The sequence below is a fragment of the Glycine max genome, chromosome 17 (genome assembly GCF_000004515.6).
Source record: "Glycine max cultivar Williams 82 chromosome 17, Glycine_max_v4.0, whole genome shotgun sequence".
In the NCBI taxonomy this organism is placed as follows: domain Eukaryota; kingdom Viridiplantae; phylum Streptophyta; class Magnoliopsida; order Fabales; family Fabaceae; genus Glycine; species Glycine max.
In genome coordinates, this window is record NC_038253.2 from 33,340,466 (window position 1) to 33,362,544 (window position 22,079).

Here is a 22,079-nt window from a genome sequence, read left to right on the forward strand (position 1 = left end):
AGTAATTATGGGTCATGTTTCTAGAGAATTCTTGTAGTGTTTGGAGTGTCTAGATATTTCTTATAGTTGTAATATTCTCTAGAATACTCTTTGGATCTCTAGAGTTGAGAACTCTCTAGAATTAGTGTGTCTAGAGTTCTCCTTAGAGTAGTATAAATAGAAATGTAATCCTACACATTTGTATTAAGCAAAAATACAAAGTTCTCTCCTCCATAAAGAATTCTCCTTCCTATCAAGTTTCTATTCAAAGTCTTCAATATTCCTAAACACTTTTCCTAAACATAAAAAGCCTTATTTCCAACATAAGGTAATGCAAATTCCCTCTCTCTCTCTCTTTTTCTTTGGTTTCTTCATTTCATATTATGTCATCATTTCTTAAAATTTTGATATTGCTGATGTTGTCTGGTTCATATCATAGAAACTTAATTGAAAGGTTTTCTTTGTAGCAATATGAGTAATACCCATCAAAACTGTTTCTGTTTGATGAAACAATTAGACCACCTCTCTATATTTCGTTTTACTCCTCTTTCAATTGTGTTGGGGCTGCCTTGCCCTCATTCTGTTTGTGGAAATGTCTACCTTTTACTTTCTTCCACTCTCCTCATCATCACAATTTAGAATTATTTATCTTTTTATCTTTTGTGTTTTCTGCACTTGCATCAACAAAGGGTAATTGTAATTATGTGAAATGTGCTAACCCTTTTTCCCCATTAGTCAAGATGGCTGGACTTTTGGGATATAGGAGCCTTCCACCTAAGGCAAAGAATTTGGTAGTTGTTGGGGGTTTGACAACTTTTGTCTTTGGTGCCTACTTCTACACCATGAGGGTTGTTGGAGGCACTGATGAACTGCAGGTAGCAATTGATAAGTTTGAAGCTAACAAGAACAAGAATGAGAAACCAAAATGAATTAAGCTTATTCTATAAGTTAAAATTAATTTAGGCATAGGTTAATGTATAAAATACAAACTCTTGATAAAAAGCCATGGATACGTAGCCATTAACTCCCTTGATTTTCTTATCATAATATCATCTGTTATCACTTACAGTCTTACACTATACTATCTAAAGTGCCTAGGATGCATTTTACAGGATCAAGATCTTTTTACTGTAATGTTGTTTACTCATTTTTTTTCCTATGTAGACATTGCCTCTTGTTGATGGAGTTGATAGCACCAAGCAGAAACATGATGAAAAAGAATGACCATCTCCCCTGCTGAATTCCTTTTCAATATGGTGAAGGTGACCAAGTTTCCTTAAAGTTAACTATCACTGCAATTAAGTCTGATATAAATTACAAAGGATTAATTTTATATGAGAATATTAATTTTATTTTTTGGAATTTAGTTTTTACGGTGATGTTTTAATTTTTTGGTGGATATACAGTTTTAAATTTTTGAGAGACTAATGTTGACCAAATTTTTTTGGAAAACTAATATAGCCATATATGGATGTTTTAATTTGGGAACTATGGTCATTGAAAGACCAATTTAAGAATTTGCTCCATTTATTAAAATATAAATTGGCTTTGCTGTTTAAGGTTATAAAATATAATGTTGCACCTAATAACCGGTAAAATGTGCTTCTATTATTGTATAAGCATCCACAACAAGATCTAACTAATGTGCAAAACGAACCTTGGGAGTTTATCAACTTTATTCTATAATAGGACTTTGATGTTATAACTTCAGCTGAGCTTAAAGAGGTTACTTACTTCTATTTTATGTTTTGTTTTTAAAATTTTATGAATTATATTTATGAAATGACAGTTTACTGGACAGTGCTATAGATCAAACTACTATGTTCATTAAATAACACTTAAAAGGGCAACAAATGTGTTTACGTTGGCATTTGGCTTTTCATAAATAGTTAATCTATGCAATCTCACTTGAAAACTTAAACTTCTATTTTGGGCTCAATGTCTTTGGATCTTAAAATTGCATGATGAATATCAATTCAATTTGTAGGTGGCAGAGAACATTTTCATGGTGTGAGATAGTTGGTAAACGTTTTCCGGTATGCCATGTTCACATGGATCATACCATTGTTGAGGTTGGATATTCCTGTTAACTTTGAAGAATTGTGGTGAGTTTCCATGATCAATTGCTTCATACTGCTTTTCTGTATATTGTGCATTTTAAAGTCTCTGACAGCATTTTTTTTCTGCGGCTCGTATTCTTCGTGCAATTAGAATTGCTGCTCGCTTAGGATTTAGTATTTCAAAGGAAACAGCTCATTTTATTAAAAATCTGTCTTCTTCAGTATTAAGCCTTGATAAGGTATTTGTTAGAATATATACAAAATTTCCAATAGTATCTTGATTATTTCTTTAATTAATTTAGAGTATCATATTTTATCTCCTAGGATTGGTTTTAGTTAGGATTATGATATGATGTATTAATATAAATAAGGGTTAGTGATTTATGTTCTGTACCACATTATAACATATAACATATCATAATACACAGGAATATTATTCAATTTTATAGTGAGATATCATGTTATTTTTGCTTGCGAAATCTTCTATTTTATAACACTCCAGGATTCAATAATTTTGACAGAAAGATTCCTCTTATCTTCTTTATAAAGGAAGCATGAACAATAGGCAAGTTTGGATCATAATCAGTTTGAAACAAGATTGACATAATATGATATCACACTAGCCATGTTAAATTTAGGGGTGTTTAAAATTAAACCAAACCATTTGTAAATTTCCAAACCGAAAAATGAAAAACAAATGAAATAAATAATTCTTTATAAAATATCATTTCTGGCGGATTTTTCAATGGAATATTTTTGTCAGAAATTTCCGACAGACGTATCCTTAGAAAATTTCGGACGGATATAGTCTGTTGGAAATTTTCGATGGAATATTTCCGTCGAAAATTTCTAACGGACAGCAAAAATCCGTTGGTTAAAATTTCCTACAACCATTTTTCTGATGAATTTTGATTCGTCGAAAATTTTAAATTACCAAAGGATTTTTGAGGTTTCCGACGGATTCTAAGTGTTAGAAAACGCTTTTCTTTTTGTGGTGATCTGATTAATTAGTTTTTATTTTTCATTTATTTTCCTATAAATGCTTGGTTGGCAATTTATTAATTATTATTTCTTTCGTTCTTATTAAAACTTTGTTTATTTCTTTTTATAAGATTTTTTTGTGATTTTTAAATGTATTAATTATTTTTTTCTTATATACTCTTAATTATTTTTTCTTTAAATAATAATAAGAAATAAGTAAGTGGATAGTCAGAGAATAAATGATAATTTTGAAATTATAGATTAGAATAAGGATGATGATCATCCTTACTTTTTTACTTTATACATTTACTTATTTTAAAGATGATAAATCGTTATTTCTAGATTAAGTTTATTATTCTCTACTATATTTATAAGTATGTAGTTATTACTATATATATATATAGAAGAATAGCATGTTTGAGTGTAAATTTTTTATCTCATTTTATTCTTATAACTGTTTTAATAAATTTATGGTTAAATTGTAATTTTGATTCTTATAATTTTAAATTTGTGATTTTAATTTCTTATTTTTTAAAATAAGTAATTTTGATCATTCCGTCTTGATATGTGTAAAACGATTAAATGAAGTGAAAAATAAAAGTATATTAATAAGAAGTGAAATCATTCACATTTATTCACAAACAAGGCAATGGGCCACTAACACACTTGTTATTTTTAGTTAACTACATTAACATTATTTTTTATGTATTAATAGTCAAGAGTTATGAAATTTTTTTAAATTATCAAAATTTATAAATTAAAAAATATTTAATGCATGCATCTTTTTAATATTATTTTATATCATTTTATATAATTTGATTTTAAATAGTTTAATATTTTATTTTTATTTTACCAATTTATAATTAAATTTCATAAATTAATATGTAAATTATTTACATAATTATTTTTGTAAATTGATTTTAATATATAGATTATTTTTACTCTAATTTATATAAAATTTTAAAAAAATTAAATATTTTTTAATTTATAAGTTTTGATAATTTGAAAAAAAATTAATAACTCTTGATTAATGATATAGAAAATAATGTTAATATATTTAAATAAACTAATTTATTGTTTTGTCTATGAATAAAGGATCATAAGTTCAATACCTATTAAAACATATTTTATTTTTTACTTTATTTAATTTTTTTTCACAAAAGTGTTATGATAGATATAAAAAGATCAAAATTATAATTTAGCCTAAATTTATCTTTTCTACTGATAGTAATTAAAATAGATATAAGGTGAGTTGAATGATTAAAAGAAAAAAAAAAGGTTGTGAATTTAATTTCCTCTACCAACAAAATTAACATTCTAACAACCAATATTTCTCGATAATATATATATATATATATATACCCGCGGGAAGGGTACGTAATTGACATTAGCTTGCTACTCGATCCAACCACCTTGTGTGTTATGTACACATCACCACATTCAGTTGTTTACAATTCATAACGATCATGAGAATAAAATTGATTATTTGAAACAGCTTGACTCTGGAGAAGTTGATATGCATTCAGATCCACAGTATTCTAAGATGAAAGAAAGTGATCATGCTCACTTGATCAGTTTCATCATCTTCTTTTTTTCTTATTCGTTCCACACTCCATCTCACTCATTTTATTATATGTGGCATATTATTTTTTTATATATCAAAGAAGGTTCTACAAATCAAAAAGTTATTGGTCCAAGTGGAGTTAAATTCGATCCCTTTAAACAAATAATCAAATTTAAACCTTCCGAATGTAAAAAAATTTGATCGGGAGGAAAGATCCCATTAAAGATGTATAGTCAAATTTTTTGACAGAAATTAATCATCGATAAAACTAATAAATATTTTGCACTAATAATATAATTTAAAAAAAAAAAAAAAAAAAGTGGTTCAAAACGGCAAATTGGGGTGACATTTGGAAATGTAGTGCATGTTACTCATTTAACTTCATTTTTGTTTTATTCTATATGATGATTCTCCCTTTCCTAATTTGATGAGGGAATGGAATTCTATCTGGTTCGATTGTGCCAACCTGAACATTACTAAGCTACATAAAGATGAGGGACAAAGAGAAGAGAAACTAGACTTTGATACACTCATTGTTTGATTGCAAAAGGCCAGATAAGAAGAGGGAGGTGCTAGTAGCAAGTGGTGACACATTTTAAGCATCGTGTTTGTTTTTTTTTTTTTTTGCCTTGTGTAACAATAAAGTATGCATTTTCTCGGGTGGTCCAAACTAACCCTATATTAGGTGAGGTTGTTGATCTAGCCCTTACCCATCTAGTTTTGTGTAGGACGGTAGAGAAAGAAAAAGAGATAACAATTGAACATACGTGTATTCTAATATTCCAAACTAGAGAGTCGAAATATATAAAACGATGCATGCGAAGCCGGGATTTGTATTTCTACCTACCATTCGTGATTAATTACGTGTATAAGTATTGTTAACTTTATATCACTGTAACGTCCATTTTTTTCGTAAATAAAATTTTAGAAAATAATGATGTTTTATAATTAAATAAATAAATAAAAATAAATATAATAAAATAATGGTGTGAGAAAAAATAAAAAGGATATTTCATTATTCATTTGATGGAGAATAAAATAGAGTTTCTTTTTTTATAAAAAAAAAAAAAAAAATAGAGTAAATAACAGGTCGTGAATACCCTAACTATGAATAGCAACATGCTAGGTCAGTTTTGAGACTGACTTCTCAGCCTCCTCTACCTCTTAATTTCGTTTTTTCTCTCTTCCTCTCCCAAAATCCTCTCTTTTTTTCGCAGGCCACCAAACCTGTCTCAGAAAAAATGACGATCTCAGACTCATACACCATTCGATCATCGTGAAATTTAAACAGAATGTTTGCAACCCAATTCCGAGAATTCCCACCGTTGGGAATTGCGATATCATGTCTGAGCTAAGAGAAATACCCCTCACACTGTAGCCTTTTTCTTTTCCGCAGAAACCTAGAGCTGTCTCGGTAAAACTACGATCCCGGTTTCATTGACCGTTGGATTATCGTGAAATTTTGATATGTTGTGCGAAATTCAATTGCGCACACCTTTACCGTTGGTATTTGCAAAATAATATTCGAGGAGGGAGATAAAGGAATCGCGCGAAGATAGTACAAAAGGAGACTTCAATCTCTTCTCATTCTCTCTAACGTTTGGAAACCCTATCAGAGCAACCAGAGGAAGAAATTGAGGAATCTTAGGAACTTGCTAGAGATGCAGCTATCACTTTTGGAAGACACATGAGTCCGCTTAGAGGTAAGGGATGAGTTTATCGCAATTGAGGGTTAGAATGAACATGTGTAGAGATCCATAGAGAACTAAATTTGGGTTTATTTTGGGATGTTTATTGAATTATAATTTTCCCTTTATGATTATAAATACAATATTATTGTGTTCTATGTACCAATTGATGTCTTGATGAGAATTGATTGATAAATTTGAGTGCTCTGGATGTCTTTGTATTTAACCCATGATTTTGATGAATTGATTTTGATATAATTGTGAGAAACTATTTCAGGGGTTTTACACCCCATGTTGTGATAAAATATTTTGTATAAATTGTTATGTTGAGGTTATGAAATGATGATTCAAATTGTGAGTATGTGATAAATTGAACATGTGACGGATGATGAAATACATGTGTATTGAGATGAGATGTGTGTATTAAGTTGTGAACTATGAACTGTGCAATCACACAATTATAAGACCCTTTAAGGGCGACGAGTATTGTGATGGGATTCATTGTGGGAACCCAACGAGTTAAAATGATTTTGAAAACAATTGAGTAGTTGTGTGTATTGCATAGTTCATAGGTAAAGTGAATATGATCCATGAGGTGTGATAACATGCTATTTTGATATTATACCATTGTGATTGAGATCGAGTGTATGTGATAAATTATGTATGTATGTGATTGAGATGTTGTGTGCATTGAGTATGAACTATGAATTGTATAATCACAAGACTATAAGTCTCTTTAAGGGCGACGAGTTAATGCTAAGTCCCTTTAAGGGCGACGAGTTAATGCTAAGTCCCTTTTTGGGCAACGAGTTAATGTTAAGTCCCTTTTAGGACGACGAGTTAAAACTATTTTGAGAACAATTGAGGAGTCGTGTGTTTTGTACAATTCATAGATAGAGTCTGTGTGCTAAAATGTTTTCTGGGTTGGACCTGAATCAGGAGGGAGAGGCCCTGACGGACTCTTCTGAGTGTAGGCCTTGGGAGTCACACGGTTTGAGTGCTCCTTTAAACCTATGTTGATCCCATATGGTTGGAGCATTCTCGCAAAACACTGTGACCCTGACTGGTCTCCCTATGATATTACCTAGTGAGAGTGACTTGACTTGCTAGTGTGTGGTTTATCTTGTCATGTACTCCTAGGCGCCTGAGGAGGTTTTTCACTGACATGGTATCACATTGCATATAGGATTGAGTCTTAGCATAACTGTTGCATACGCTTGCTAATTGTTTATTATGAAATTGAGGTGTTATTATATCTTGATCGGAGTGTGGGATGCTTGTGTAATGTGATTGATGATTGAAAAGTGAATTTTGAATAACAAAGTGGTGAAATTACATGAGCTATGTTTAAGCAAGTGGTATCTCATTTATATAATATGTATATTTAATTGTCTTGTTTCTTTAATAGCTAGGAATGTGATAACTCACTCCCCGTGTGTTGTTTGTGTTTGGATCTTGTAATGATCTTGAACTTTGTGTTCGGGGGAGCAGATGACTAGGTGAATTGCTTTAAGGAACCTTGTGTTAAAGGACGTCGAGACACAAAACTCTAATAGGATGTGGCATTGGGATATGGGATTTTATATTAATTGTATGAACTCTTAGACGGTCTTGTTTGAATCGAAATGACTTTATTATTTATTTGAACAAGTTTCAATATGATGTAGAAGAAAGTGAATATGAGCCTTTTATCCCTTTGAAAGACTTGTATTTAAAAATGTAAAAAAAAATAGTTTTAATTAATATTTAAATTTTATTCCTTTGTTAGTATATATGTGAGGGGTAGAGGGTGTCACACTCACAATTAATAAAATTTAATGAACGTAATTAATAATGTCATAAAATTATTAAAATCTCTAATGATAGTTAACTTTATCTTACAAGTAGTTAATAATCACACCTGACTAACTTGTTAAATATGTTAATTTTGTCTCACACATAGTTAAGAATAAATTAACATAATTATATAAATTATCACTGTGTTATTAACAAAGGAATCACATTATAATATTGGTTAAAATTTACCGTTAGATTGAAAATTTCTTTCACATAAATCATATATAAAAAATTTCATATTAATTCAAAATTATTTGTTACTTCATTCATATAAATTAAAATGATGTAATATAAACTTTTTAAAATATATTAAAATATCATGAAATTATTAAACATCTCACGTAATTAACTGCATATATAAATATGATTAATTTTGCCCCTATGTGATTAAGAGTAAACGAAAATAATTGTATACAATATTAATATGTGATTATTAGTATCAAAGTATATTGAAACGTCTAATGGTAACTAAATTTAACTAAGGTGATTAATATAGTATCATAAGGTTACGAAAATGTTCAATAATCATTAACTATCTCACCGATTTCTTTTAATGTGTTTGTTTAAACTGTTTTTGATTTTAAAAAATAGTTTTCTTTTCTGCTTGTTGTAATAAGTAAATTCTACCTTTTTTTTCTTTTGGTGAAAAGCAAAACAAATCAGATATGCTTTTTAAAAAAATATTTATATAAAAAATACTAATTTTAAAAAAATTATGTTTAAATAAACTCACTCATTAATTATATGATTAATTATATGCAAGTTCATTTACTTGCAAAACAAAATTCATAGTTAAGCATACATCCCCTTTAAAAAAAAAAGCATACATCCAGGTACACACCGGGTATACTTAATAAATATAATTACTATTCTCATGAAACGTGAATGTGACAAAACAATACAGATCATAATATTCAAGCCAATTAATTTTTTTAAAAAAAACTCTTCTTTTTTAATTACAGAATTTCAAACAACTCTTAAGACACTACCCCACACAAATATATTTTCAACGTATGATTATAATTATAACCCCAGCTCGTTTCCTGCGAATGATGTATGTCTAAAAAGAATATATATCAAGAATTTTCCATTAATTTGCAGAGAAAAAATAAAACGTTAACCCCTAGTTGATTATCTTGATATCCAAGCTACATAAAAATGGTGAGCAACAAGAACGGATTAACTCATCTTTTAAAGGAACTAGTAATCTCCATTAACAACTAAATTAATAATAATAAAAAAAAAAAAACCGCAGTACAAATATAACGGGTAAATAAGTAACACAAAATAGTAAATACCATTACAGCTTTGCGAGTCTAAAATTTTGCCTCTTCAGATCAACATTAGGTTGTTGCCGATACGGATTATGCACCAGTGTGGATCAGCACTAACCGGAAGAAAAAAAAAAATCAACACACTCGATAACACTATTTTAAACATTCTTAATTATTGAGTAAAATTTATTAGAAATCACATCTTCATTGATCATATCTTTTATGTAATGACTTCCGGTCATGATTTTATAGTTTTCATTAATTTTTAACTAATAATAGAATATGTATGGAGTATATAAGAAGATGGGTTGTTAGCACTCATAGATTATAATAGCCAATCTAAATGATGAGCAGAAATCTCCAAGTATAACAATTATGAAACAGGATACAACAGGGGTGACAATATTACAAAAAGTTAGTATCTATGGTTACATAGAAAATCAGATTATACCCAAATGGCAAAAGAGGGAGGGTGGTTGATCAAGCTACATAAAAGGGTACATAAACTACAAACATGCGAGGGAGGGTGGTTGACCAAACTACAAAAAAGGGGACATCATAAACTACAACAATATCAACAGACTAAAAAACAACCTGTATTAATGACACAACAAATTCACTTCCAGAGCTTGACAAACTTGTCATGACTGGCTGAAGCAACCAAACCATTTACAGTAGAAACCGCCAATGCCGCAATAAGACCTTCATGAGCAGATAGTGTCATCGTCTTGTTCTCAGTCATGTTCCAGAGCTCCAATGACTGCAGATCATGGTACCAATTGTAACAGGTCAAAATTACAAAGTAAAACTATAGATTGGATGCAATTGGCCAATTACTATTACTATTTGTTGAGGACACGAGAGAGTAAAATATAATTAGGTCAAAGCTCCAAAAGCTGCCACATCATAATAATAACTAACCACAAACAAAATTGAGTTATTAATGACTGAAGCACCTTGTATATAAGAAAATTACTAATGATCTATATATTTGAAAGGGAGCTGACAATGAGGGCCATAAGGGCAATGGTTGGTGAACTCTTGGTGCTTATTTGGTTTCATCATGAAAAGGTTATTCTAATAATTGATTATTATATATAAAAAGGATTGGAAAAGATGGCTAACACACATTAAGTTGAAAGCAGTTAAGTGAAAAGAGTGAGAATGACAAGTTACAATAATTTTAAGCATAATTTTGGAAAAATAATACAAATTGTTGACAAAATTAATGCATTTGAATTTGGGTCTAACTCAACCCTACAAAACCAACTTGTAAGGTGATAATTGTTCTTCAGTTGTATGCTTCTATCATGACACTATCTCTAGTCAATGTAGGACTTCAACCCACCTACCCCTACGATTCTCTCCCTCCACCAAGGACATCCTCAGCCCTTCCCTACTGTCATCTAAAAGATGAATTGATTTACCATAATAGGTAAGGTGGGTTAACTAATAAGAGTGTGAAATAATCAATTCAAATAATTACAATTAAAATCAGATCAAATGAATCAAATCCAACCAAATTTGAGTGGATTTCTAAATAGTAAATACACAAACCTAAATCGAAAAGGACTTCAAAATCAATTCTACATTATAACATTTCAAACATAGAATTCCACTCATGAATCAAATAAATTCCCAAAATTTGTGATTCCAAATATACTCAAAAGGAAACAAATAAGGAAAGGATACGTAGACTTGCCTGGTAACAACCAACGACCAACAGCGAAGAATATGTTGGATGGAAAACACATGAGTGAAACTTGTTGCCATTACAGCTAAGCTCGTGAACACACTCCCCTTCACTCCCTGATCCAAGAGTCCAAACTCTGACAGAGTCCTCACTGACAGATGCCAGAAACTCCCCAGAAGGATCCCAACACACAGAACGTATTGATTTTGTATGTCCCTATTATCGTGTTAAAATCAAATACGTTAGGAGAGAAGGAACATAAATTACTGTCGAAGTCACCAAAACACTTAGGTAGCATAAAGTTGTTTTTGGAAATAAATACAATTTCATAAAAAGTATTTGATTCTTATATAAAGAATAACAAATGTTTCTTTTCTTAGACCTACCTCCAGCAAAAACACTTGGGTAGTCAGATAGTATGAGGAGTGTGTGACTCAAGTACAGACAGGCTCAAGAATAATGGCACATCTAATTCAAAGGATTTACCCTAACTCCAGCAATGAAACTTGGAAAAAAAATATTCAAACCAACCTTTAGTGAATATCGAGATGCTTGTGTTTCCACATCAAGTATAGAAACAACATTCTCTGCAGCTGCAGCTAGGTACCTCCCTAGGCGAGGTTGAAATCTCATCTGAACAGCGCCACCCTAACCAGTTAGAAGATTTGTCAGTTTAGCAAACTGAAATGTAAATTCAATACACAACCAACTAAACAGATACATGTGCTAAAATTCTACCTTCGAGACTCTAGCACAATTGCCATTGTTAATGCTCCAATATCGTATCTCACCATCAGCATCACAAGAGCAGATAAGATCATCTTTATTAGGGTGAAAATCTAGTGACATAACAGGTGAAGAATGTCCCGTAAAGGTACGAAGCGAATATCCAGGCTGCATTCATAATTACATATCAGTATCAGCTAAAGCAGAACAAAAAGAAAACACAGATACACATGCATGCACACAATCCATAAAAATCCAGAGATATAGGCAAACTAACTATCTGATCCAGCAATCATTAGCAAGTAGCAACCCAGCTCATAAATAGACCATGTTTAAGAATCATATAATACCAGAAAAAATAGCTGCAATACACCATATGCTTCAAACCCATAGCTCACTAAGGACAGGAATAATTTGATGTATTGTATTCTCCTTTCTAGTATATTTGTATTTATAATTTCATAACAAACAAGCACAATTATTTTTTTATTATTTCAATATATACAAATTTTCAGTAAAAGATAACCAAACACAATTCAGAGGCAGAGAAAACCATATACTTATGACCTGCATAGCCTAGTTATTACAAAATATAGATATTAAATCTATAGGGGAAAAAATCTCAAAAGCAGTACACTATTGGAGTAAAACAAATGAAATGAGCTAACATTTTCAACATCCCAAACTCTGACAGTTTTGTCATGTGAAGATGTTGCAAGACGAGGCATGCTTGGACTGAAACGGACATCAGTGATTAAAGATGCATGCTCTTCAAGAGTAGCTTTCTGTTTTAGAGAATCTGTGAACCACAAAACAGCCTGCATTATAAAAAAAATCAGAGCAAATGTCACATTTCATATGTAAACTGAATAAGTAATAGAGACATTCCTAATTTTGTTTGTCAATTTTCAAGAAGGCCAATTGCTGAGTTCACTGCAAATTTCTGGAAATCAGTTGAACAGAGAAAGCAATATAAGATGATTTCCCAGAATAATGCATTGACTAACCTTTTTGTCATGGCCACCACTAGCAAGCAATTTCCCATCAGATGAAAAATGGCAACAGCCAACTTTGGTAGTGCTTGCACGTACAGAATTTATTTCAGAAAATGTGAAACCTGAAAATAAATTGAATCCATGGCCTCAATTTTAGCAGTAATATCTATTTATGCAAGTCAATAAATTAAAGAGCAACAATCCACCTACATAAAAAAAGCAAATAACCCCTTACAGTTCTATTACCAAGAATATATGGTTAATGTTGAAGTAGAAAGTAGTTGGGAGGAAATTGTCTGGGCTTGCAAATTTTAACCTGTTATTTATAGCTTCAACACAATCAATTAATTGAGTAAAGGGGCCAAGTGAATTTGGTCTTTTGAGCATTCTGGGGTGTTTTTGTCCAAAACATTTTGTTCAGTTAGCCTTCAGTTTATTCAGTTATGAATCTCACTCTGAAACTCAACAATGCTGAGCTTTTTGGAGCAGGCCAACCGGATGATGGAGAACTATGATATGCAAACACCAATTACAACTATGAAGGTACAGATCTAGCCCTCGGCAGCCATGGATTAGAGAGAAATATTTGTGGTGACAAGATCCAAGTCATGAAGGATGGTACCAATCTGATAATTCATGTTTATGAACCACATACTGGATCTCTTATCTATAACTCCATTACAGTCAATAAATGGAGTAATCAAGGAGCTAATCATCAGTAATTTAATCACTGCTAGCAATCATCAACTATTGAATTTACAGTTAACCATATTCCAACATCGATGCTAATATTCCACAATGTTATAGTGTGTTCAGTTACACATTGGATTATCCAAAATCACATTGAAATACCAATTAATGTGATTTGAGATAAATATTCACATGTTTGGTTTCACATTGAAGAATTGATTTTGGGTCCAGAATTGATTCTAGGTTGAAGCAATTCCGGGTAGCTTTTGAGTTAGATCAAAAAATTTATAATGAGTCTTGCTATTAACTTGCTTTTAGAATAAAACATCCAAACGTAAATCAATTTAAGTTAACCAAATGAATTTCATCCAAAATAAAATTTGTCAACGCTCACCCAAACACACATAAAAAGGATAAGCATAGGTACAAATTAATATTACGTGTATTTGTTGAGGGGGGAAAGTCCATAATTCATTAATGAAGAGTCTTTGATCACTGTTTAAGATTATTAGTTTGACATTGTCATGAACCAAAAACTATCTCGAAAGCTTATGTTGTAGGGTGAAAGCATATGAATGCCTTTATACTTAACCTACTTACACACAAGAATCCTCTAAGCTTGAACCATGGACAATGCTAATGCCCAACCTAACTTATGCTGAAATTTAACTTTTTACTTAGAATAACATAGAACAACAAGGATCAAACTCTAGACCACATGATCAATGAGGCTTTGACATTATGCCATGAAACAACTATCACAGAAGTTATTGAGTGAAGGCATGTGAATAAATTTATATGTAACATAGTTCACTACAATGTACAATCTACCACTAATAAACAAGTTATCTATAAAGAGGAAAAAAATGCATTTTTCTTGCATCAGAGCAAGGGAAAATTTAACATGTACATGCACTAGAATATTGAACAAATTACAGCAACACCCACTGAGGTTTCGTGTAATTACACAAGCACCCCTGCTTTTTTAACCATTACTTTCACCTCCCTTGTAGGGGGTGTTAATGTAAGATTTGAGGAGGTGTTAGTGTAATGTTTACAAACATAGGTGGTGCTAGAGTAATATTTTCAAACTTAAAGGAGAGTTAGAGTAGGAAAATCAAAAAGGACAGGTTATGTGTAATTTGATAAAAGCTCAGGAGCTGTTGCTGTAATTTGCTCTAGAATATTTTATTGCTAATAAAAAAAAATGGTGTTTACTGCACCTTTGCTTACATCCATACAACGACCAACAGTATCTCTAAGGTCTGTATCATCAGGGGATAAAAAAGACTCCACATTATCATCAAGAGATCCATCCTCCACAAAACGGTCCACATCAGCCTGCAATTCAAGATCCTTATCATCCCACTGCCAAAATGGAATGGCAATGAGTCTACATGCAAGGAACTTATTATTCCTTCCATCGATTGAAAGAGCCACTTACCAATTGGTTTGAAGGTGATGTCAGAGTTCCAGCGCCATCAGCACTAAACATCATTAATGGCTTTGAAGAGCTACCACTATGAGGTAAAACAGGCATTGACATCACATCACCAGGTGTATGTGTTGAGGGAGTTGAGGGTGCTGAACTTGGAGATGGGCCAGCTGTATTAGCTGTTCCAGAACTATTGGCAGGACCAGAAGATGCAGGTTGCTTTCTCTTTCTCCCAGTCTGATTTTTGGAAACCTTAGAGTGCATTCAGAAGAAACCATGTTAGGAACCCTATTTTAGACAACATTATAAACATACACCAGATCAAATGTCTGCCAAATTCAGGGACATAAATTAATGCTCATGTGATCTAACAGATAGAAATAAGTGATTATAATCTTGAAACAATTCACCAGCCATCTCTTTCATAAAGGGGTCAAAATACAATGAGAAAAAAACATTCCATTGCCACTTTATGAATGGATCATCGCATATCTGATCAGAAAGCTTCACAAAATCCTTTTCTAACTACTCAAGTTTAGAAAACTTGAGGTTAAAAAAACTGTATGTATAATACTTGTAACCAATTCAGTGACAAATAAGTAAACAAATTCACCATCCCTTATGGATTTCCAAACTGCTTCCAAATCCCATTGCAGTTAAATTCTCAAAATCTAAAAACGAATCTTTAGTGTTCAAAATTATGAGAAAACATAATAATGGAGCAACTGCATATCAATATATATAACAAGAGAACCTAATTACATACATCAGAAAATCACCGACTCAAAAGTTATGCATTATTTTCCAAGTCAGAATATGTGTGTGTGTGTGTGTGTGTGTGTATTGCCCAAATGATTGATAAAAGGAATTGAAAAATTATGCATAGCTCAATTTCTCAAATATGCATGGGGTTGCGGCAACCATAAAAGGACTGACCTGATCATTTCCTCTAAAGGAATTTGACATGCTACCATCCACATTGACACTACTACCACCACCTCCTCCCATTTTATCTTGCTGATGCATGCTATGATTTGATGTCTGAGATTGCTGATTCGAAAGAGTATGCTGTTGCAGTTGCTGCTGTGGTGGATTGGCATTCTGCTGTTGCTGATGTTGTAATTGCGCCAGTTTCAACTACACAAACAAAAACATTCAGAAGATGCAACTCATGACACTTGTGGCAACTCCAAGGAATTATAAATAGTACACTTGAAAAAACAATGTAAGAACCATAAGAAGATGAAAAGATAAATTGAAAGAGAACAACCACCTTCATTAGCATATCTGTATCACTGCGTGGAAAAGCGGGGCCACCTGCTTGAAGAGGTGATCCAACATTTGATACTATATCACCAACAGGGTTTGAAAGACCATCCTTAGTTACACCCATATTCCTATTATTCAGCAGCATTCTGATTCTTCTACTATCATCACTGGCAGATGGAGATGCCAAATTTTGTTGTGCTAGCATTAACTGTTGCTGATGTTGTGGTGTCAACATTGGAAGTTGATGAAATTGCTGAGGAGACTGTATGAAAGGAGGTTTCTGTTGCTGGAGTAGACCAGAACGTAGTTGCTCCAAGCCCTAATAAGAAATAGAAACAAGCTAAGTAAAGAAGCATAATACCTTAATTATTTAGTTTTATCATTAAATGAATGTCAGAATCACAAAGTAAGCAGGATGGTTGCTAGACTTCAGATAAGAGGACACTATTTCTAAAAGATGAAGGACATTTTGCAGGTTTTTTTAAGGAAGGCTATTTCTGCCACTTGATAATGGCTAAAGCAGTACAGATGGGATATTGTTAGGGTAAAAGATCATAGGTTCAATTTCCATGCACAACATTGGAACAACCTCTCAAGTTTAAAAAGTTTAGGAACACGTGATTTTACCACTACCAGTAACATTTAACTCAAAATAAACATTAAAATAAAAAGAATACTCACTGTGAGTGGCCATCCTTTCAGAGTCAAATTGTTGCTACCTTGATTCGAACCTGACACAAAAAATTTCCTGTTAACTCAATCTGTGTGCAAGAGTAATGATAAAACAGTTTTAACATAAATTCCCAAAATATCCTCATCCAACAGTGTGATGAATAAATTGTAATGAACCAACTAGATGGAAACCAAACCCCCCAACAAATGCTTGCAAACCAGCTTCCAAAGTAATAAAGCAAACCCATTACATTTGAGTAAGGACATGATGAAAGAATACCAGGCATTGCTATCAATGATCCTTCAGGGCCGGCAGCTCTGGGATTTAAAACAGGATTGATCTCACTCTTTATATCCTGATCAGCAAGTCAGAGGAAAACAGCTGATAAGACATACAGTAAGAGGTAATAAGTTTAATTAAGGAACACTAGCATACCGGAGTAGATCCTGGTAATTGCTGACTACGAGCTTGAACTTGTGGAGACATTGCACCAGCAGCACCATGCAAAACTTGCCTGAAATCAAGAAATTTAGTGCTAACAAAGTCAAGATCCATAGCTATAAAGATTAAAGAATATCAGATGCTAACATAATTTGTGGAAAGCAAAATAGATATTTCAAAAACTTAGAATTAAAATTACAGAAGCAAATAACTATTAATTCTTCAAGGTCATGGAAGGAGCAGACCCATTTCTAATGAACTACTGCAGCTCCTGCCCCAACCCTACCCTACCCTCCAGAGAACACAATCAGACTTCTACATCGTTTACCATACAAGATCCCCTCTTTTGTCTCACATTGATAAAGTAAGATTCAATTCATGTTATTTCAGATCAAACTTAAATTAGCTCAGCCACATCCACAAGCAAAACTACCTTATTTTTCAATCATATATTGTAAATTGTACCAATTTAAAGACTTAAACCAATAGCGATAAAGGCGAAATTCTAAAAAATACCCTGAAGGCTGGCCGGTAGCTGCAGATGACTTCAATATTGAGGCATGATTTGGGTCTAAGATTTGGTCTCCAAATCTTTGCTGTACAAAATACCATAAGATAGTTATGAATATATATAACATAACAAAAAAATGCAGTTCATCTTTATAATTAGGCAACCAGAATATCTCCCAACCTTCATTGCTGCATCTTCCAAAGAGTCCCTTTGAAGGGGCAATTTTAACCTTTCCTCATACATCTTTGTTGCTAGTGCATTTGCTGTGCTAGGGTTTCCAACTAACCCATTCGTACCACCATTTAAGAGATGAGCCCTATCCCTACCCTGCTGTTGTGGTTGCTGCTGCTGCTGATGCTGCTGTTGTGGTTGCTGCTGCTGCTGCTGTTGTTGTGGTTGCTGCTGCTGCTGCTGCTGTTGTTGTTGCTGCTGCTGCTGCTGCTGAGCCCTTTGTAATAGGATTTGTTGCATCTGCATGTGTTGTTGTTGCTGCTGCTGTTGTTGATGTTGCAACTTCTGAGGTTGTGGCTGCTGCTGCCCTTGTTGCTGTTGCTGTTGCTGTTGCTGTTGCTGCTGCTGTTGCTCTCTCGCCTTAATTAACTGGGTCTGCAAAAAGAGTTTCACAAACCATAAACTTCAAGCAGTGCCTCAGTTTTTTTTCCCTAGGCAATCCCTTCATAAAATTGTACAGCCCAGCATGCCAACAATTTTACAAGGGCAGCATAAATACTGAATAATCAGATAAATAGCTATATCTTGCTAAGCTCGTAGTTATCAATCCCAGATAGCAGCACGGCGGCTGACCCTAAAACCACTGTAGCGTGATAGTGGGATGACCACTAGTATGAAATTTCCAGATATAAATCAAATAATTTATTTTACGTATAAATGCTGAAAAATAAAAAATAAAACCCCATAAATAAAGGCATATTCATAATTAATAATTAAAAAGTCATAATTTTATGTCAAACATAGAATAGAACTTAATAACAAGAGTCAAGTTATATATAAAAGAAAAACAAAGAAAAAAGTATGCAAGGTTACCTATCTAAATACAACAATGAAAGAAAGAATATAAAACAAAACATTGGTGATAGACCCCCCTTTGACGTAAACAGAAAACACCCCGAAGGATGTGAACAGAGAGACACCAGACAACAATGTTCCAGAGTGTGGGTTGGACAGAAACCCCACTGCAGTGCCATGGGTTAACCGGAAACTCCACCAGAGTATCATGGGTTGGTCAGAAACTCCACTGGAGTGCCATGGGTTGGCCAGATGCGCAGCTGGGAGCTGTAGGCCAGACGGTTGCATCGAAGAGAGAAGAGAAGAAACTGCCGTCATTAAGCCTTTGAAAGGAGTGAGAATGGGAAAATAGGGTTAGATGAAAATAGGGTCAGTAGCGGTCATGATGGCCACGATAGCAGCCGCGATTAACGCTACTCCAGAAGCAACAGCAAACTGCAGTGTGACAGGGCTCCCACCAATCAGCCCATAGCCACAACACTCTGCAACACCACTATACCACACGATTGACTACTGTGGCTAAGCCAATTGTCCAAATTGAAAATTCTTACTCTTGCCTAGGCCAAAATAATAAATTAGTATGTACTATATAATAATAACTTCTGCAATTTAACAAAGCAAGCAAAGCAGACCTGGATGGATGGATCAGATTTTCAGTTCAAAACCACAACTAACATGCAAAGGCCTCTCTAAAGATAAAAGAAGTATAAATTCATCAAGATACAGATTAAACAAAAGGTCATGAGATGAAAAGGAAATGTAAGCTGTCATTATAAATTGGAGAAGTATTATTAACCAAGTGAGGAACATGAATTTATAATGGGTCAAGATGCCTATTACGACTAGAGACTCATTGAAATCATACTGCCAGTCACCCAGCCAGCACCCTAAACATAAAAATAAAGATCTCCCTACAGTTTTATTCAATCAAAGGTGAATCTAAAGAAAAGATCCCAACTTTCCAGTAGTTAGGAGGCACAATTTTGAAGTTATAACCATTTGAATGTATACACTTCCTCATTGAATACATGAAACACCACAAAAGTTAATGAACTGCGAGTTCATCTCAATACCACTTTTTCTTCACTAAACTTCAAGCACAACTGTCCAACTCAGATTTACCGTGCAAGAATAAATATGCTATGTATGAACCGACCTCAATCGTTAAATATGTAAAATACAAACCTACTTATTGATTACATAAACGAATACGGATAAAGTTAATCAACCAACCTCGATATAAGATGCAGCAACCTCTGAGTGCTTCTCATTTGTCCTAGCAATAAATATGTCCCAGAAAACCGACCACCACTCGAACAGAAATCCTCCAGGTGCATCAATAGCTGCAACCCCACATTATCATCAACAAAAGCAACCAAACAAATAAAATGGAAAAAAAAAAAAACAGAAACATTAAATCCAACTGAACTACTTTGTTTCTATGTAACTCACCAACAGGGTCCGAGGACACTTTGCCTTCAGCTTGAAAAGCCTGAGCTGAAGCCTTCAAATCCCTCTTCACTAAGTAATCGTGGATGTAAACATCTAACCTGAAAATCTCACAGAGCAAGCAAACACATATGAGAACCAAAGTTTGGATCTTTACATCAAGTACATGAAACACAGAACAGATTACCAAAAACCCACATCAAAATAGCAAAACCCAAATGCAGGAACCAAAGAGTTCAATTTCATTCAATCTAAGGATACCCCTTACACTTGCAGAGGCTAAAAAACCCTAACACAGCTATCAGAACATTCTCACACATTCACCAAAACACAACCAAACAAACGGAAATAAAGCAACCCAAATCGACCCCAAAAGAGACAAAAAGCAAGATACAGACCCAGAACCCAAATCAATAGAAAAAGGCTAAATTTTTTAGAACGAACAAAAACCCATTTGTCAAAACTCACAAAACTGCTATTAAAAGTTGGAAAACAAAAAAAGGAAAGAGCAATAACACTTACATCTTATCAGCTTCCCAGTTAGTCTGAGACATGCTGACAGAATAAATATTGATGGGTAATGAGAGAACGAATAAGTTTGGTGAATGTTTGTGAAACTCAACAGTAGCAATTGCAAAAAAACACGAGCTTTTTTGGTGTAGCAGAGAGAGAAAGAGAGAGAGAGACACAGAAGGAATGAGAAAAAAAAAACAGAAAAAAAAAAAAGGGAACTGTGAGAAAGCGAAACGAGGGAGGCTCAACGCAAAAAGGAAAAAAAAGGGGAGGATTTAGGAAGAAAAAAATCGAGAGGGTAAATAAAGAACTAGAAGAGAGCGAAGCTTCAAAGTTTTAAGATATATTAATAATATTATTTAATGTTGTAATAATAGAGACAATAATAAGATCAGATAAGACCAAGTAGATTTATGTCAAAATTCAAAATCTGAAGTATTCTAATGTCTACAATGTTTATGTTTCTTAACTGTAATTATTATTTTAAGATAAAATTTAGGTACAGTTTTTTTTTACATGATTTTATATTACTTCTCTAATTAGAATTATAGCGTATTTAGAACACCTTCTAGTCTTCTACCGTCAATAAATCACGTTTCTAATGCGAAAAATGTAAAAATTACAACTAGTAGCATTTATTTTGATGTGAAAAATCACGTATTTGATCTATTAGAACTTCACTCCGATAAATTATGTATTAAAAGGTTTATATTAAAGGTTTGTATAAATAAATAAATAAAACTATTGAAATAAAGTTTTAATTTTAATTAAATAATAATGTAAAAACATAAAAACATTGAAGGAAAAGTATTTAAGTTTTATCTTTTTAAATATATGTATTTTTTTCTTTAAAAAATAATATATTTATTTAAATGTATTTAGACGCACGCTATATCATATATCATTATATTATATGTATATCATTATTTATTTATAGGTGTAACTTATCGATACATAAAATTATTGATTAAAACTTATTTAATAATATTATTTATTTTATTATTTGAAGAAAAATTGTGAAATAAATGTTAGTGAAATAAAACAATATATGTATTGAATATAGGTGATGGACAATAAGGGTAAACTTTGTTGGAAGTAGATGGATCTTCTCATCCTTTATTTGGAATCTTTCGTCAATATTTAAAATATGGGGAAAAAGAAATAAGTGCAGTGATTGGTGCAGATGCTTTTCTATCCAAAATTGAATAATTGTTGTTTTTCTTATTTTTAATTCTTTTCACCATTCGATGCAGTTCTGGAAATTATTATTTTTAGG

The 22,079-nt window shown here is 32.6% G+C and overlaps 1 protein-coding gene and 1 long non-coding RNA gene across 6 annotated transcripts; one reads left to right on the forward strand and one right to left on the reverse strand.

Moving 5' to 3' along the window:
- The first annotated feature begins 228 nt into the window (after positions 1-228).
- On the forward strand, positions 229-5,789 carry LOC106796624 (uncharacterized). Of its 2 annotated transcripts, XR_005889218.1 has the most exons (4): positions 229-307; positions 1,144-1,241; positions 1,967-2,084; positions 5,017-5,789. It is a non-coding gene; the product is annotated as an uncharacterized lncRNA (long non-coding RNA). The 2 variants fall into 2 exon arrangements; XR_005889217.1 differs by lacking the exon at positions 5,017-5,789 and having other exon boundaries at positions 1,967-3,081.
- A 3,940-nt stretch (positions 5,790-9,729) lies between these two features.
- On the reverse strand, positions 9,730-21,117 carry LOC100809084 (transcriptional corepressor LEUNIG). 4 transcript variants are annotated; one of them, XM_041011562.1, is made up of 18 exons: positions 20,813-21,117; positions 20,294-20,391; positions 20,075-20,184; positions 17,996-18,421; positions 17,821-17,900; positions 17,299-17,377; positions 17,143-17,218; positions 16,872-16,921; positions 16,195-16,509; positions 15,858-16,058; positions 14,931-15,158; positions 14,710-14,827; positions 12,809-12,918; positions 12,470-12,619; positions 11,814-11,969; positions 11,607-11,723; positions 11,085-11,291; positions 9,730-10,142 (listed from the first exon to the last, which is right to left on the reverse strand). In XM_041011562.1, exons 1-18 carry the CDS (start codon positions 20,842-20,844, stop codon positions 9,999-10,001), a joined length of 2,697 nt encoding a protein of 898 aa, XP_040867496.1. In that variant the 5' UTR covers positions 20,845-21,117; the 3' UTR covers positions 9,730-9,998. The 4 variants fall into 4 exon arrangements, with proteins under 4 accessions (XP_040867496.1, XP_014625310.2, XP_003550163.3 ...); XM_014769824.2 differs by having other exon boundaries at positions 14,710-14,854; XM_003550115.5 differs by having other exon boundaries at positions 14,931-15,173.
- Positions 21,118-22,079: the final 962 nt, after the last annotated feature.

Excerpts from the sequence above, each read along its gene's own strand:
- LOC100809084 (XM_003550116.4), bottom strand. The coding sequence starts at position 20,844 with ATGTCTCAGACTAACTGGGAAGCTGATAAGAT. Across the intron at positions 18,422-20,074 it reads TTGCTGCATCTTATATCGAG|ACCCAGTTAATTAAGGCGAG; the intron begins GTTGGTTGATTA and ends CTCTTTTTGCAG. Across the intron at positions 14,855-14,930 it reads CATCACCTTCAAACCAATTG|TGGGATGATAAGGATCTTGA; the intron begins GTAAGTGGCTCT and ends CCATTTTGGCAG.